The sequence below is a fragment of the Saccostrea echinata genome, unplaced genomic scaffold (assembly GCF_033153115.1).
Source record: "Saccostrea echinata isolate AGI-Se365-2 ecotype Australia unplaced genomic scaffold, CSIRO_AGI_Sech_v1 ptg000054l, whole genome shotgun sequence".
Taxonomy (NCBI): Eukaryota; Metazoa; Mollusca; class Bivalvia; order Ostreida; family Ostreidae; genus Saccostrea; species Saccostrea echinata.
In genome coordinates, this window is record NW_026889803.1 from 805,101 (window position 1) to 822,897 (window position 17,797).

General features: G+C 33.1%; 1 protein-coding gene and 1 long non-coding RNA gene across 2 annotated transcripts; one reads left to right on the forward strand and one right to left on the reverse strand.

Moving 5' to 3' along the window:
- Nucleotides 1-999: 999 nt before the first annotated feature.
- LOC133205537 (LHFPL tetraspan subfamily member 7 protein-like) lies at nt 1,000-5,844 on the forward strand. The gene is made up of 3 exons (XM_061341372.1): nt 1,000-1,106; nt 3,346-3,958; nt 5,618-5,844. Exons 2-3 carry the CDS (start codon nt 3,577-3,579, stop codon nt 5,842-5,844), a joined length of 609 nt encoding a protein of 202 aa, XP_061197356.1. The 5' UTR covers nt 1,000-1,106; nt 3,346-3,576.
- A 4,718-nt stretch (nt 5,845-10,562) lies between these two features.
- On the reverse strand, nt 10,563-12,829 carry LOC133171969 (uncharacterized). The gene is made up of 3 exons (XR_009718894.1): nt 12,743-12,829; nt 12,446-12,520; nt 10,563-10,585 (listed from the first exon to the last, which is right to left on the reverse strand). It is a non-coding gene; the product is annotated as an uncharacterized LOC133171969 (long non-coding RNA).
- Nucleotides 12,830-17,797: the final 4,968 nt, after the last annotated feature.

Sequence of the window (17,797 nt, forward strand, 5' to 3'; positions counted from 1 at the left end):
GCATGACATTAATACACAGAGGATGCTGGGGACCTTGGGTAATTGGTCGCTAATCAAGTCTGAGATGTACTGTAGCTGGTACCAGGGGAGTATACAATGGACCATATCGGAAACTCGAGTGTATAAATAGACAGCGATAAATGGAATGAAATGGAGAAAGGCATTTGTGTTGTCCAGATTGATTGACGGGAAACAGACCCGAATAAGTTATAAGCCGGTTCTTGACAGTTTCTGGAGTACAGCATGCCATTGATTAAAAACGTCACAATAGGTCGAGACCATAGGAATTCTGATCAGCATCGGAGACAATACTCTCCAATACAATTATTTGTCGCCTTGAAGAATACATTCAATTTTAATTATTTAAGACAATGTATGTTTTATTGTTATTACATTTTCAGAAAAGATAATAAAAATTTTGAAATAATGGCATTTTTAATAGCTAGGTTGATTGCATCCATTTGAAGTGTGATAATTTATAGTTTTTAAATTATCACTTTTGACGTACATGACGCTACAGATCTCTAATCATGATGTCTTTTTTATATTTTATTCATCAAAGCACTGCCTTGGCAAGACATATAGAATTGTGGAAAGCTCATTTCGAAGACATTACACAACTCCTGTAGGACTTCTATATTATAGCCGCCTCAATACAACACCATCTCAAAAAATCTCCCTGCAAAATTATTCATAACCACTGGGCAGGAGATTTTTGATGGTGAAAATTGTATGTAATCACAAAGGATTAAAGGAAAGCTATTATGTACAATTGAGTTACTATTGATCAGTGGACTGTCATATATTTACAAATCTGTTATATTCCAGCGCTTATGTTGTCTCATTGCTTCACACTGCACCCTCGGAGTTTTCAGGCGAACTCAGTTCAAAACAGCAGAATCACCAGGAAACTGATTATCCGGCAAATGTGTTTCTTTGAGTGCAAATTGTTCATTTATTCAACTCGAAGGAGTGTTCGAGTAAAAGGAGTTGTGTACTAGTATATACTATCATTATTTTGGTGATGCTTCTAAATTGACAATAGAACCTTATTCATACCTGCATGGACGAGTATCAAGAGAGTATATGGTATCGTCTATAGTAAGGTTTGTATTCGTATACTCTTGAAGGTTAAATCGAGATCGAATTTGTCTTTTTGATCATTGAAGTTCAAGAAAAAATCATTTATTTCCAGGAAAGCGTAGTAAGGTTTAATGAATGCAACGAGGAGGGAAGCTGCAGGGCTGAATGTTACTGGCGTGTGATGAATTATCAATTAAGTTGTTTTTTTTTTAAATTTAAGAACCCATACATTTTATAACTGAACACCGTTTCAACAGGTCTTTATTATTAACATTCAAACAATTTGGAATTAAAAAAATTGGAAAATTGCTTCCGAATTTTTCTATATTAAAATCAAACATCATGAAAATAGGTTTTATTTCTAACTTTCAAGCATGCATGTTTCAATCAATTTGGACTCGTGTGTTTTCAATTATTGTATTATATTCGATATTTCGATAATAGTGTCGGTTGTATTATCTTAATGAATTTCTTGGATATTTCTGAATAGTTCTGGAATATTATAGATCTATGTATATATATTGTAGAATTAAGCTTCATCAAAGTTATTTACTCAGAAATTTTAATGGTTTTTAAGACACAAAACAACAACTTTAAATGACTCAGAAACAATATTGTATTTAAACTGTAATACTACAATAAATCAAATTCAATTTAAGTGATTAAAATAGAATTATGAAATAGATTATTGTCCATCCGTAAATAGAAATAAAGGGTAACAGGCAATTTAATGCAACATAGTAATAAAAATTCAGTGTATCAGGTCTATCTGCTAAAGTCATCGCTATGGAGCGTGATTTTATCACTGGAAAAGAGTTATTTAAACATGATGTCCCAATCATCAAAAATAATCGGTTATGTGAAACAAAATCACATGACAATTTGCATTTCCCCTTTAACTATATAAAATCATTGAGATATTAAATTGTGGATTTAGTGTTTTATCTGACAGACTTCGTGTTAGAATTCGCTGATGGTGTATCTATTGATTTGGATGGGGTATCCTGTGTAGTTCTACAATCAGTGAACACTCAGGTCATCAAAGGAAGGCAAACATACTCTCACTCGCTCTTAAAACACTCATTAGAACACAATTGGATTACTATCTATATAAGCCGTGAAAGAATTGATGAACACTTCAACTTGGCCTGTTAGATCATTCGCTCTAGCCAAAAAAATGTTTTGTTTGATTGCGTATCGGTAAACGAAATAAATCTAACAAAATACTAAATTGTGATTATATAATTGTTATAATAGAGTAGAAATTTCACTGTAATGGGGAAATTCTGTACCATGACAGAAACAAAACTTCACACTTAGCCTTAAATTAAGCTACTTGAATAGGAGCCAGCAAAATAAAAGTCGAAGAGCAAACATCAAGTTTCACTTAAGAAATAATTAGGGCATAAGTAGCTCTATTTCGGTTTAGAAGCAGGTGTCTCCGGAGAATTCAATTCCGTGAAAAAGAAAATTGCTCAAAATGAAGAAATTTGCTGAATTTTAGGGATTTGATCATTGAGTCAGTAACCATGTGTACCTCAATATATTAAAATGCTCTCATAAAATTTGTTTGAAAATAAGATTTAATCCAAACAAAGTTAATTCACCGCTGGGGACACCATAAATTCTGATACCCCCGATGTCCTGTTGGTTTAGTTTATCCGGAATAAGACCTAAAAACTAATAACATGCACGTTTTCAAAGGCTTTTTAATTGAGAAGGGAAGAAATATTGCATTGAATTTGCTTGTACCAAGTAGGAGGTTCCGTACTATCGCAGCATGCGCGCACGTGCTTCATGACTGGCGTAATATAATGTGTTTTGTTTCTTAATAACAAGGGGAGAGGCTTATTGAGTGAGTGCAGAACTTGGTTGGTCAGTTTTAAGTCAAAGGAAGTGCATGACAGAAATGATGCGGTTTATTTTCCGATAACGAAGTATCAACAGGGGATATTTTTTATCGCGGAGAGCCGGGGGTAAAGTGGGTTCAGGTTTCCAGTATCCGTGGTATTGGTTTTCATTCACTGATTGAGTTAACAACTCTTCATAGATATATGTATCAGATGTGAATGGACCTAATAGGATTAGTCCCTCGGGAAATAACCCCGTCTACAGGTGTTCACAGCGATATGTCTATAAAGACTTCACAGAAACAGAGTTGCTTTCTCATTCTTGTACACTAACGATGGTAATGAAGAGCATTTCCATATATATTTGATTCGTGTGATGTTTTATATATGAGGGATCGATTTATTGTTTTAGATCGAAAGTGGCTTTTCAAAGAGTAAAAAGGAAAGTAAACATTTGGACCATTTGATGAGTAAAAGCATTGGATGTAAAATCAATACCTAAGCACTATTTGATGAAAATGTGAAAAGTATTAACAGTTTTAATTAGTAAAAGAGGGACAGCTGTTAATCTGACTTCAAAAGGGATGGAGGTACCTCACCTCGCTGTGTGTCGTCTGCGTTTTAATGGTAACAATGATATATAATGGTATCTTTTGTGTTTTGTCTGTGGATACTTTTGACCGCCGCTATTGCAGCAGTTTGGTCTGTGAGCCTGCTACAGCCGGTGTGGGTTCTTCACCCAGACAATGTTCACTCGTTTGGACTACAGAAGTACTGTGTTATAGACACCCAGGAGAGAGGGGATCTCCATGCCAGTGCGTTACAGAGGAAGTGCTTACCCTATGGGAAAGAGTTACACATTGGAAACATTCCATCAGGAACATGGAGGGCGGCATTTCTTCTCTTTTCTTCTGGAATTCTCCTTTTCATTGCTAGTGTACTTACTGGGCTAATGTCGCTATTCATCCAAGGAAAATGGGATAAATATGTATCCATAACAACGAAATACATCCAATCAACTGCAGGTAACAGATATAGGGTTATGACAGTTTGAATACAGCTCTACATGTTGATATGTTTAAAACGTAATACATTCTTTAATTTAGTGGAAAAAATAATATCTCTTTGATGTACCAATCAAAACAAAAATATGAATGAAACATTGTCTAATCACCTTGGAGAATTATTTATATTTGGTAAAGTGTTACTTGAAGAGAAAACGGGAAAAAATCCTTCGCTGTTCTGTGATACTCATTCATTACTTTGTTAAATATTGTTTCTGAGTAAGTTCATTTCTAGACAGTAAATAAATAAATAATTTTATAAGGGAATATAAAATTCAACAGTTAGATAGGGGAAAGAAAAACCGATTTGGATGTACTTTTACAAAATGAATGATTTAGCAATCAATTATAGTCTTCCCACAGAAACATCCGCTTCTACAGAAAACAGTAGGAAACTATCTAATGCCGCTTCATGATCAGGTCTATAGGACCTGATAAATCGAAGTCAAAAGTGCGTTCATACATAATAGTACATTACCAGTGGTGGCAATAAACGCCAATAAAGCTCCATTTTTTAGCCAACACGACACTTGTGTGGCACCTTCCGCATCTCAATCTAATCTTTACAATATAGCATTACATCGTAAATTCAGAGCATAACTCTCTTTGGATCAACCTGATTTTTAAGCAATATTCATAAACTTTGCCGTTGGTTGCGCTGTTATCTGTAATCCTTCGCTGGGACATGTGGCAAAACTATCAATGTCTTGTTAATAAGCTTATTATCTTACAAAACACAAACACACACTCGCAATCTGGGGGTTGAAAAGATTATTTTCTTATTGATAATGCCAAAAATTTTCTCATGGTCAATACAGGGACACGAGTTATTTAACATGCTTTCCTTGAAAATTAAAAACAACTCGCTTTCAAAATTTGCTTTTGCTTTTTGGATCACGGAAAAATTAGAAAGAGATAGAGGAAGACGGGTAGGGGGATTGGTTGGGGTTTACAGATGAAAAATATCTAACTTGTCCCGGGATCAATGGATAGGGATATTTTGCTGATATTTGTTGAGTTGTAAAAAGCATTAAAAAATTCCACATACAAATTTGACAACTAGATTTCATTGATTTATTTCAAAGCAAGTTAGAAAAGTGGAGGACGTAATATGAAGTCCTTTAAATGTGAACTTATTTCAAGTACCACTATATTATCGTTTCTCATGGTACTGAATATTCGAATAATTTAAAATATCCTTAAAATCGTGAGTGTAAACTTAACCAATATCGATAGAAATTTTTTTCTCTATTTGTAAAAACCCTTGTTTTGTTTTTTTAAATTGTTGTTGTAGTTACATAGAAATTCACTGAAGAGCTCAAGAGTACAAAACCAAGTTAGTTTTTTCAACAAAGATTGATATTGATCCGGACAAAATATCACATTTATTAATGTTTTTGTCAGTATGGAAGACATAAACAAAATATCAACAACAAAATAATGCTAACCATTCAAGTAATGCTTTCCTTTCTTGATAATTTAGAAGAAAGAGTTAGTATTTCTATCTTTGTTGGAGATGTATATCAGCGAGAAAAACTTCGTAAACGTCTATATTTCTTGTTTGAGGGAGTTAAGTAATATCACATTAAAGAATAATCAATTCTTGCTTTCAATTTCCAGTGCTTGTCGTCATGTCCGCTCTTCTGACCTACCCCCTAGGATTTGGAAGCCATTTCTTCCGGTACTATTGTGGATCCGGGGCAGGACCCTATTACACGGGGCAGTGTAGCATGGGGTGGAGCTATATGCTGGCCATAATGGGCGTGTCTTTGTCCGTCTTCTGTCCAATCTTATGGAGTTTTAGGTGGATTAAGCGTGATGATGTCATGGAAGGAATACCCGTTTAACTGTATTAGAACATATTATTTCATATCATTCCGTGAATTTGCTTCATATCATATATATTAAAATTATGTTAATACAAAAGTCTGATCGTGTTCGATATTTATTTCAAGTGAGTAGTTAAATGAAATAAATTTATCAACGGGATAATGCTACGCTGAAAATTCGAGTGCCACGGTTTTTTTCTTAAGAAAGTGAAAGAAAAAGTTTGCTCCGTAAATAAAACATGTGTATTTCGAATTTTTATGTTAATTTCCTGCGTACACAAAAAAGTGAATTGGCTGATAACCATCTTTGTCATTTAAACATGCTGTTTCATGTTGAAAACTGAATTATACAATTAAAAGAGAAAATCAAATGTTTACAGTGATACGAATTCTGTTACGATTCTCTTTATCTTCACAATCATCACCAAATTGATTTGGTTTCCAATTTCAGGAATATAATAAAGATCGCCAGGGAAAAATCATTTCCACTGGAGTCTGAATCTGCAGTCAAATTCATTGAAGCTTGTGGATTCTCTCTCAACTAAAATGCAAAGGCAAAAATTATCTTTGGAGTATCATGTAGCATAAATTTTCCTGAGTAATAAATAAGCTGAGAAAGAAAGACATAAAAGCAGAAAACCTCGGGGTAAAATCACTCAAGAAAAAAATCATTGTAAATGATCGAAATACTTCATAAGTCGTAATTATTTCTACTTGATAGGTGTAAATACAGAGTATATGGTATGTTTCGATAAGGATCTTTGATAACAATGTTGCGCAAAGATCAATGTAAACAAAGGATAAAAAAGTATAATCTTCAAATTTACACTCTCAAATAGCTATCAGATACGACGAAATTCGTGCTATTTCTTGATAACTTGACAGGGAAATTGCTGTACGTCAATATAAATATTCATCACAGAATCTAAGAAAGCATCTGTCTGTGAGTGTCAGTCTTAATTCCAAGCCCGACTGAATTGTTCTCCAGTCAAAATATACTTTGTTTATTGTCCTAATCAATTAAGAATATATGTTTCAGAACGAATTACTTTATGGCATTTTTCTGTTTTGCTATCAGCAAAGATATGAAGTTTTTCATTTTAAGAATTAAGAGGTAAAAAGTGTTTTATGTAATATTCATGTTCCTTTCTCTAATAAATGTTACAAGGAAAGAAGAACGAATAGTTACAGTTCTTTTAAAATTTGGTGAAAATTAAAAACACTAATCACCCTCTATCCCTTTCTAGCATCAAAATAAAGTAGAGACTTAGTGCTTTCATTTCCTTTAACAAAGTTTCCTTTGAGAGTCCAGGTGTTGAAAACAGGCTTTGTAAAATTGCAATGTTCTTGTATTTTGCAGAAAACAGGCGTATTTGAGTACATTCAAGAAAGAATTAAAATATGAGCACACCCATCAACCCAAAAAATAAAACATGCTCTATAATCTTCAGAAACAGATCTTTCATTATATATTTGCATATTTTGGATACGAGGTTGAGCTCTATATTAAATATTAAAATACTAAAACTTTATGACATTTCTGGAGGAATTTTCAGGATATGGAAAAAATGCCACATTTCATGACATCTATTTCATCGACTAGAGAAAAATACTTCGTATTTAATAGATGCACAGCCACCAAGGGTCCAAGTGATGATGCATTGTCAACCAACAGTGTGCAATTTTGATTTTTTAGAAATTCACAGGGCCACAAAAGGCTCTAAGCGAACCTTTCTCATTTCTACCTAGTGCCGCTTACCGATTGGCAAAAAATAGAACTATTGTCCAGTTTTTCTCATACCCCACATAAGACAAGATAACATCTACTATCTAGCTTCTTCGTCAATACCTGACCACTATAACCCGTTGTTGAATTTTACCTACAAGCACATTACATAAGACATACACCAATATGTAGGATGTATGGCCAGTATGTAGGTATATGAATATGTTGTATTGACATATGAATAATTTAATACACGTTCAAGACATACTGTGATTAGATTAGATGCCGAAGGAAAAAATAAGCAAAATTATACACAAAATTATACACGCTCGAATTGAAACCCCTTTTCAGTATTTCAAATTAACATTTCCACACTGAGAAATGTGAAGCTAGTATATATAAGTTTTTTCATTTATAAAAAGTTATGGATACTAGTATGTTAACATCATCACTGAATGATTTCCACAAGCAAGATTTAATCCCAAGGACGTGAAAACCCCAACAAATCCTTTTTACAAGTTACCTCTACAAATTGTACCTTTAGAAATCGTACCAAAGTTACATTTACAAATTGTACCCAAGCTACGTTAACAAACTGTGCCAAAGTAACATTGACTAATTTTATCAACGTTACATTTGCAAATGTGTTTGATAAGAAATGATTATACATTTGTATATGTTGTAAATGTGTCATTCATATCGACAATTTATCTGACGTTCGTAGTAAAATAAACACGAGAACCTTCTGTCTGATTTTCTGTTGATGTTGTACTCACAATTACACGATATGGTGTGGCACGTGACACTATCAGAAAACACGACTTTTGACAGTTTACAACAAAACATCATCATAAACAGAATTTAAGTTAAGCACTTCCTATTCATATCGTCAATAAGTAATGGTGAACTCACGGAGGCACATTGCATATCAAAGAACTATATTTAATCATGGTGATGAAACATCCGCGTGAAATGATATCCATCAACATGTCAATGTTTGTGTTATCTCAGTGAGAAATCAATTCCGCTGACAGAGATGGGTCGCTGAATTAGTGATTACACAACATATTAGAAAACAATTAAAATATCGACCTATTTGGTTTATATCCACATCTAGCCGTACGCTTCTATCGCTCTTGATTTTGAACACACAAAATGTGATAAAGTTTCATTCTGGAGCATAGAATATCCTTAGTTCCTATAAGTAACATCCTATCTTTTGTATATATATTACACAATAACTAATGTCTAAAATAATTTTGGGGCATTTAAAAACAAACAATTGTGAGGCATTTTTAACCTTCATTGCATTAATTAAAAACAGAAGATTCTTTATCTGAATGCAAATATATTAATGATTAACTTTGTGAGTTTATTACATCCCTTTATGTAAAGAAAATTCCTTTAATGTAACAAAAATACCAAGGAAACATCCAAAGGTTTATTGAAACCGTTATTATATTTAAACCTATACAAAAAAATGTTCAGGATGATTTCTTTACATTTTTTAAAGAATCATTTTAAATGTTTAAAATTTCAGGGAGCCCGACTCTTTCAAAAGATGACAGAACTTCATTTCTTTCTTTTTTTTTTAATTTTGAAACCTGTCCAAGAGTATGCCATTCGATGGGCTAAATATGAAGGGCAACACCTCGACACTTTGTTAGACTCCATCAGAATATAAGTTTCACATTAAAATCTCGAATTTGACAATGTTTATAGCATCTTTCCTTCTGCTTTCAGTACATTCCAAGTGGTACAAGAATTTTAAAAGATTTCTTGAAATATGAAGATAACGAACAGAAATCAAGCTCAAAAGCCTATTGAAACAATACAAATTGGGAGCAGAGCAAACACAGACCTCTAAAACATCATAATTGGGATCAGGAACCATGGAGAAGTAAGCATTCCTTGTCGACCGGTCACACCCGCCATGAGTTCCTGTCTAGATCGGACAAACCGGAAATCCGTAGACAATTCGGTGTGAAAATAATGGTCTAACAATTTGTATTAAAAACAACTGTCAATATTCGACATAACGGTAGATTGTATTTGGTGACAAGGTCATTTTATCGTAAATAGAATTTGCGAAATGTTAACTTTAAACGAGACTGTTGATATCCTTGTATCATCAACTTATTTGTTGATGATTATATGGAGGTAATAATGGTATATTGCTACATAAATGAGGGATGTTGAGGATAGAAAAGTTAAAATTGCGTTTATCATAAATTTTTGTTAGGTTGCCATTAACATCTTTTTCCAGTAAATATCCAAATACGAAACAGATGTGTCAGACTCTATCGTATTTTTTATTTCGAGTTCAAAGGGATATATCGAATCAACGTATATTGTTGATTGATAAAACGTCGTCGATATATCTATTACTACACAGCAAAATGTGCCACGTACGTATCATGTACGTTAAACGTATGTGATACGTACGTGACTTCACGTACGTATCACATGAAAAAAGCACCACGTATGTTAAACGTACGTTTTCACACGTATGAATATCATGCATGACACGTACGTTAAACATACGTATTGACTACCATACGTTACACACATGTTGCACACGTACGTTATTCATATGGTTCACGTATGAATAACGTACGTTCAACATGTGTGTAACGTATGTTTTGAGAAACATGCGTTTAACATGTTTGTTAAATGCACTGCTCATATGATAAATGTATAAGTACCATACATGTGCCAAACCATGGTTAAACATATGTTTTGACCACCGAACATTCTTTTTCACATATATATTGTAAACATACGTGAAACAAAAATGATGTGCAATTAAAATATTCATTTCATGCATTTGACATAATTTTCTTCAGGGGCTTATTTTCTTTTCATCTGTTGAATGATCCACATTTTGAAGGTACATATCTGGATATCCTTCACCTCAAATTTCCTGATCCTAATTGCTCTTTAGGCAATCACAACAAAAGACATATTCAAATTTAAGCCAATTTTAATGTTGAGATGTTAACATCAATTGATTCTTCTGCAATTCCCTTTCATCTGTAAAGAAAAAGAAAATATTAAATGAATTTGCATATGGAAAAACACAAAGTTTTTTTTCAGAACATTATTATTTTCTACATATAACTCCTGATTGACTTCCTTTAGAACTAAACTAGAACTGTCCAATATGGACAAATACCCCCAACTGGGTTTTTCAGAGAAGATGCCAAGTCACTAATCTTAGTATTTTAGGATCTAAAAGGTGTTCAAAAATTGTTTATACATTTAGAGAGAAAATTTACCAGTAATTGCTCATTATATTTTTTTAATGAATGAAACTTTGGCATAGCCTAGTAAAACAGCAATACTAATAATAATATTGTTTTTTATTACATTGAAAAATTAACAATTTTTGAAGTATTTCTCTGTTGGAAAGTATGGATGCATTATTTATCCATTTTTTCTACAGTATGTGACTATAGGTCAGGATCATGACACACCCTCAGGTCATAAACAATCTTTGTGTGAAGTGGATACTCCCAACATCCAAAATTATCCTCCATAGGAAAGATACAGACCGAACACAAATTATGAACTTTTTCTGTCAGTGACCTTGAACTTGTCCAAATGACCTTGGGTCAGGTCATGACACACCTTCAGGTCATAAGCAATCTGTGTGTAAACACGAATTATGATTTTTTTCTGTCAGTGACCTTGAACTTGCCCAAATGACCTTGGGTCAAGGTGATGACAAACCCGCAGGCCACAAGAAATATTAATATAACATATGGTTTTGTTGTTCTTGAGCAGAAATTTTTTAAAGATTTTTCCCTACATATGCCTTTGTAAAAACTTAATCCCCAATTGTGGCCTCTCCCTACCCCAGAGTTCATGATTTGAACAAAATTGAATCTACACTACCTGATGATGCTTTCATATAAACATGATTAATCATGGCTTTTCTGTTCTTTAGAAGAAGATTTTTTCCTACATATTCTATGTAAAACTTTGATCTCTAATTATGGTCCAATCCTATCCCCAGAGGATCATGATTTAAACAAACTTGAATCTACACAGCTTGAGGATGCTTCCATTTCAAAATGACTATTCATGGCTTTGCTATTCTTGAGAAGAAGAATTTTAAAGTTTTTTTCCTATGTATTCCTATGTAAAATATTGATCCCCCATTGTGGCCCCTCCCTACCCCTGGGGGGTCATGATTTGAACAAACTTGAATCTACACTACTTGATGATGCTTCCTTATCAATATGACTAAACAAGGCTTTGCTGTTCTTGAGAAGAAGATTTTTTAAGATTTTTTCTTATATATTCCTATGTAAAACTTTGATCCCCCATTGTGGCCCCAACCAAACCCAGGGCTCATGATTTAAACAAATTTGAATTTACACTTTGACATACAAGGTTTCCTATAAGTTTCAACTTTTTTGGCCCAGTGGTTCTTGAGAAGAAGATTTTTAAAACATCCCACTAAATTTTCACTATTTCTTAATTATCTCCCTTTTATTGAGGGTGTGGCCCTTTATTTGAACAAACTTGAATCCCCTTTACCCAAGGATGGTTTGTGGCAAGTTTGGTTGAAATAGGCCAGTGGTTCTGGAGAAGAAGTCGAAAATGTGAAAGTTTACAGACAGACGGACAGCTAGACAGACAGACAGACTACAGACAAAATGTGATCAGCAAAAGCTCACTTGAGCTTTCAGCTCAGGTGAGCTAAAAACAGATAGCAATAGATCATGACTGACTCAGGTTATCTAACTAGTTATAACATTTTTTTGTGATTACATGTAAGTCAGCTCAGGTGCAAAATATTGCTTATCACTGATATAAATACAACAGTAAAATTTTAGACATAACCATATGTCTGACAATTAAATTCTATATAATAATAGAACTTACCCTCAGCATAAATCTTTCATAGCTTGGCATGGACCTATATGTTTTTGTGTCTGTTCGAAGTGTATACTTTTTGTCCTTGGGGTAAAAAAGAAAATATATGTTAAAAAAAATTGCATTTCAGACTTGTAAAGCAAAACAAACAATATGAAAATTTACTTATTTTACTGATAACATTTAACATTTTCTCCTCTTGTGATTGAAATGTAATGCACATCATTACATTATATTATATGTATTAAATTGCAAGTCTAAAAGCAATGGGATCAGAAAATTAGATTTCTTTTTTAAGAGTTTTACCATAATGCTGGTTAAACTTTCAGAATCTGTTTTTGAAGTCCAGACTTGGCATTTAGGTGTTTACATAGGAGATGAGCTTCAGCCACCATCCTGGAGTGTACATTTAAAATCATGTAACCGGAAGCAGAACTCTTTAATGAATAACTTAACAAAGTTAATAGCCAACTTGGCTTAAAGCAGTAAACTGCCTCCAGTTATGATTGTCAACCCAGGTAAGGGGATATCTGAACTATGATCAACGCTAAATGAAAACACAGTTGTAAGTTTTATCAATTTAATAAAGTGAGAATTAACCTTTGTAAATGATAACAAATAATAAATAAATAGTCAAAATTTAACAAACAGAATAAAGTCTTTCAAAATTGCACAGGAATAAATAGTTTTATCAAAAATATAATTTAATCTGGCAAGTGAATAACAATAATCTCAATAAATAAATAAGAAGTTTGTGAAAAATTTAATAGGAAAAATGGGAGGAATGTGAAAAACCTATGAAAATAATTTATGTCCCTACTGAGCTTCCATACTTATGAAAGTTGTCAAAAATCCTATAAAATGAATGAATTAGAAAAGTGTAAAAGGAATGAGCTACATCACCCAATATGACTACTATCAACACTCTAGAGTTGAACTGAAAATATCAATGCTAATTCTAGGTTCTAAAAATAACTGACCCAGAAAATAAACAACACCCAAAAATAAATAATAAATAGTAAATAGTGGTTCTAGGAATTATACCTGTTATCTACAAATCCCTAGACCAGGCTGGACTTGGAAAGGGGAAAACTAAATTAACTCTATAAAACCTACATCCTAACTGTTTCCTAACAAAAATCTAGAACTTGTGAAAAACGTGAAACTAAAGCTAGCTAAGACCTAGAGTACTGTTAAACCATGAGGTTTTCTTAGCACTCTAAGGTACTAATCAAATAGTGCTCATAAACCATTAGGTTTTCTTAGCACAGTAAAGAGGAACTAACCATGAGGTTGTGTTCCCCAACCCAAGTGAAGAAAACTACACGAACACGGCTTTAAATACCCTAGCTATAGGCCCAAATATAAAAGCCAATAAACATCAAAGATTCTATAGCTAAGTTAACCAATCAGAACACAGCTACCAAAAGTACTATGGAAAGACTCCCAACATGGATGACACTTCCTGTTTAAAAAGTAAAACATATGGAATGTCAACACATGTCCTAACTTATAAAAGACAAATAATAAAGGGGTTTTACGTAAGTAACAACTGAAAACAAATGATAAATAGAATAATCTGACTGAAATATCAGCAAATACTTGTAAAATATTATTTACGAAACGAGGGCTATGAAATAGAAATCTAAACCACTACAATCACATAAAAAAATCACAATCTCAAAATACATTATTTATATTCATAAGGACTGTATGAAAAAGACATCTGAAAAATAAGTGTTACACCCTTATTGCCCTAAAAGATAATTTATATTTCCTCTACATGTTTTGTAAAGAAATACATTGGGTGGGTGGAACTTTTTCCATCAAGGGTTTTATTGCATCTTATTGGTAGGCTAAAAAAAAATCTTACAATAAATATTTTTTATAACAGTATGTTTTATACCTCACCTTAATTTTGATATAATGTGCCAGTGTTGATTCACACCTGGGCTGGGGTGCTGACCAAGACAGTTGACTTATTTGGTATACTAAGTTTACATTATGTTATACACTAAAATAAAAGAAACACACCCGTTAGTTTACATGCAACACAGTCTGAAATATAAAGTAAATAAATAACTGTTGATGTTATGTATATTCCTCACCGTTACTCCTAGCCTAACTCCAGACACTGTCTTGCAGACGTCAGACTTCTTACCAGTGACGTCACCTGTTAACGTAAATAATAATCGGAGGTGAAAATTCCGGAACGTACATTTTACATATTTAGTGTTATACGGACGCTACCAACTGTATAATTATGTAATACCTATTTAGGTGAATTCCATTTGAGTTCTGTTGTGAAATTATCGTGATTTTCTTTTTTTTTTTCAAATTCAGCTTTTGCTCCTGAATTCGGAATGATTATATCTACCGATGATCGAGTTCAATTTTATGTGCCTCTACCGATATCCGATATACATATTACGAGATTGGTGTACTTGTATGTAGACTATGTTTTACTGCTCTAAGAGTAAATTATACACCAATGCGAACTGATTACTCCATGTCAGACATGCAAGTGGACGTAAGGTAAACAATGTGAAATAAATTGGAACATTAAAGACGCAAAACACGCACAACAAGTCAACAATGCACACACCTGTGAGCTTTCAGAGGTGATTGGGTTTTAATCATCATTATCATAGATCATGATATGATATTATTTTTTTGAAAAAAAAAAATAGTTAAATCTTTAAAATATAATATGTTGACGGTGCGACCGTTGGGGCGAGCGCATTGCTCACTTCATTTTAAGATCCGCCTCTTCAAACCGCACGAGACATTTGGAACGTCTAGACTGTGACGTCACATGACGTATGTTAGCTGCATTTCCATAAACAAAGTTTAAAAAGTGCACATATTTTAACAGAGAACGTTTAATTTACTATCTGCATGCAATATCCATTAAATTAAGGTGAGTTTATTTTTTGTGAAATTTTAGTTGTTGTTACCGCGTGAATGAAGTTAGCAGCGAGAACAAGAAGCGATGCATTGTGGGTCAGAATTACTGCGGAAAAAAATTCTATTGAATGAATGTGCAGTAGTCCGAATTTTCTCTTCGCCCAGGCGTTGTCGTTGGAGCTCGCAGTGACGAGCGGCGCTTCGCGCTATTACAGTATAATGATTAAAATCCACGCAACTTATGATCTAGGGTCCCGTTTTAAGAGGGATTTCATACTTGGACCAAGTTGGTCGCAATACTCTGTTTCATGAATTACAGGTTATTGATCCGGCACAATCTCCTGATTAAGCTATATAGCTTGATTTAGCTATATAGCTTTATTAAGCTATTCAGAATAGCTTGATTTAGCTATTTTATCACACTTTTTTCTCAAATGTGTTATTTTCCAAGTATGTACAAAAAGTTGCACCTTGGTGCAGTGATGATATTCAACCTTGAACTCTTATGAAAATAATGCATGTAAAAATCACTCATCAAATTGCATCTCCTTAAGAGACTTTGTACTCAAAGTTCTAAAAGTTTTGGGGGCTATATAAAGCAATTGATACAGTTACCTCTTCAATGAAATTATAAAGGAGGCCAATTATGGTCAACAAGATAATTGATTGGTAATAATTCAGTACAATGAGAAGCAATCATACTTATCCATGCCTCAACTCACACAAGGTAGTGTACAGTTACCCAAACAATGGAAATTCATCTTTTGCTTAAAAGTATTCAAATGCTGCAATGTTAGAACTATCTTTGATTTGGGTTGTTGATTTGATAACCCATATTACATATGAATAGTCAAATAATTGCGACTTTTTGTCTATTTTGTACAAATAACATTTTTGTGAAAACCTGCGTATAAATAGCTTTATCAAGCTATTTTGAATAGCTTAATAAAGCTATATAGCTATTTCAAGCTATAAAGCTTAATCAAGAGATTGTGTCAGACCTGTTGATTGTTAAACATTATCTTGATTAGTTCTCCAAATTCACTCTGAACTATTAAGTAAAAAAAAGTATTTGGTCTGAGGTGTACTTTTGTACAAAAAGTTCCTGTTACATATTTGAAAATGTCACCAGTTTAAGAATATTATATAGTCCCAGCAACAATAAAACTTTTAGGGATTTTTTTCACTTGTTGACAAAAATTAAATAATAATTTTACTAATTAATTAAACGAATTAAAAGGATTGAATTTAATTATAGTTGACCTACATTTATCATATACATGTATGTAAAAGTACCATTAATATAGAAAATATACAGCCTTCTCAAACACAGCCAGCTTTTCACACACATGTAAAACAATTTTTATTAACCAACATGTAACATAGCTGATAACACTCATACTTGTCATTAATGTACATGTAATGTGTGGTTTTTAATACATGTAAACCATGTATATATTAACGTATGTATAATGTGTGGTTGATAATAAATGTAAATCCTGTGTGTGAAATATGTGTAATGTGTGGTTTATAATACACATGTAAACCGTGCGTTTATTAACGTATGTGTAACGTATGGTTGACAATACATATGTAAACCACATGTTCATTAACGTATGTGTAACGTGTGGTTGACAATACACATGTAAACCATGCATTTATAAACGTACGTGTAACGCGTGGTAGCACATACCATATGTAATACGTACGTGAAACGTACGTAACACATACGTGTAATTCAACCGCATGTTTCACGTACGTTATGTGAAACGTATGTTGTCACACGCATGTTATCCATACGTTATACCACGTACGTGTAACGTGCAGTTGGAATACACGTATGTGTTACGTACGTTTCACATACGTGTAACATATGGTATGTGCTACCATACGTTACACGTATGTGGCACAATTAGCTGTGTAGTAAATGTTGAATTGAAGGTAACAGTAAAAGACTTCTTTATCATATAGAAGTTTTTCAATAAATCCTGCTTCATATGAATACAAAAATAAGTAGGTCTGCTAATAACGGGACACAATAAGTACCCAGGGAATTTCTACAGAATGTTGGAAGCCTTGATCACCAAAACTACATAGATTTTGTTAATAAGAAACTCAAGCATCTTTTTAGTATTAACTTCGGCGTTCTCTTGTGTACAGAATATTTTTTGACAAAATAATTTGCAAATGGCCAATGACAAGGGAAGTAAATTTACGGGTTCCATTTTTTATCAAAAAAGGAACTGTCTAAAAGTCTGGACTTTAATTTATCTAGGGGAATGGTTGTATAAAGTGTTGCAAAAAAACAGGCTATGAATCGATTGTATATTTAACTGAGAAACAAGAGTTCTTGGAAATAACCCTTGTTTTTGTCTTAACAAAATAAAAAAAAGTTGGTACTATCCAAGATGAAAAAAAAATTAAATGAGATACCACATAATCTCAACTGCATTT

Excerpts from the sequence above, each read along its gene's own strand:
- LOC133205537 (XM_061341372.1), top strand. The coding sequence starts at position 3,577 with ATGGTATCTTTTGTGTTTTGTCTGTGGATACTTTTGACCGCCGCTATT. Across the intron at positions 3,959-5,617 it reads ATACATCCAATCAACTGCAG|TGCTTGTCGTCATGTCCGCT; the intron begins GTAACAGATATA and ends TTCAATTTCCAG.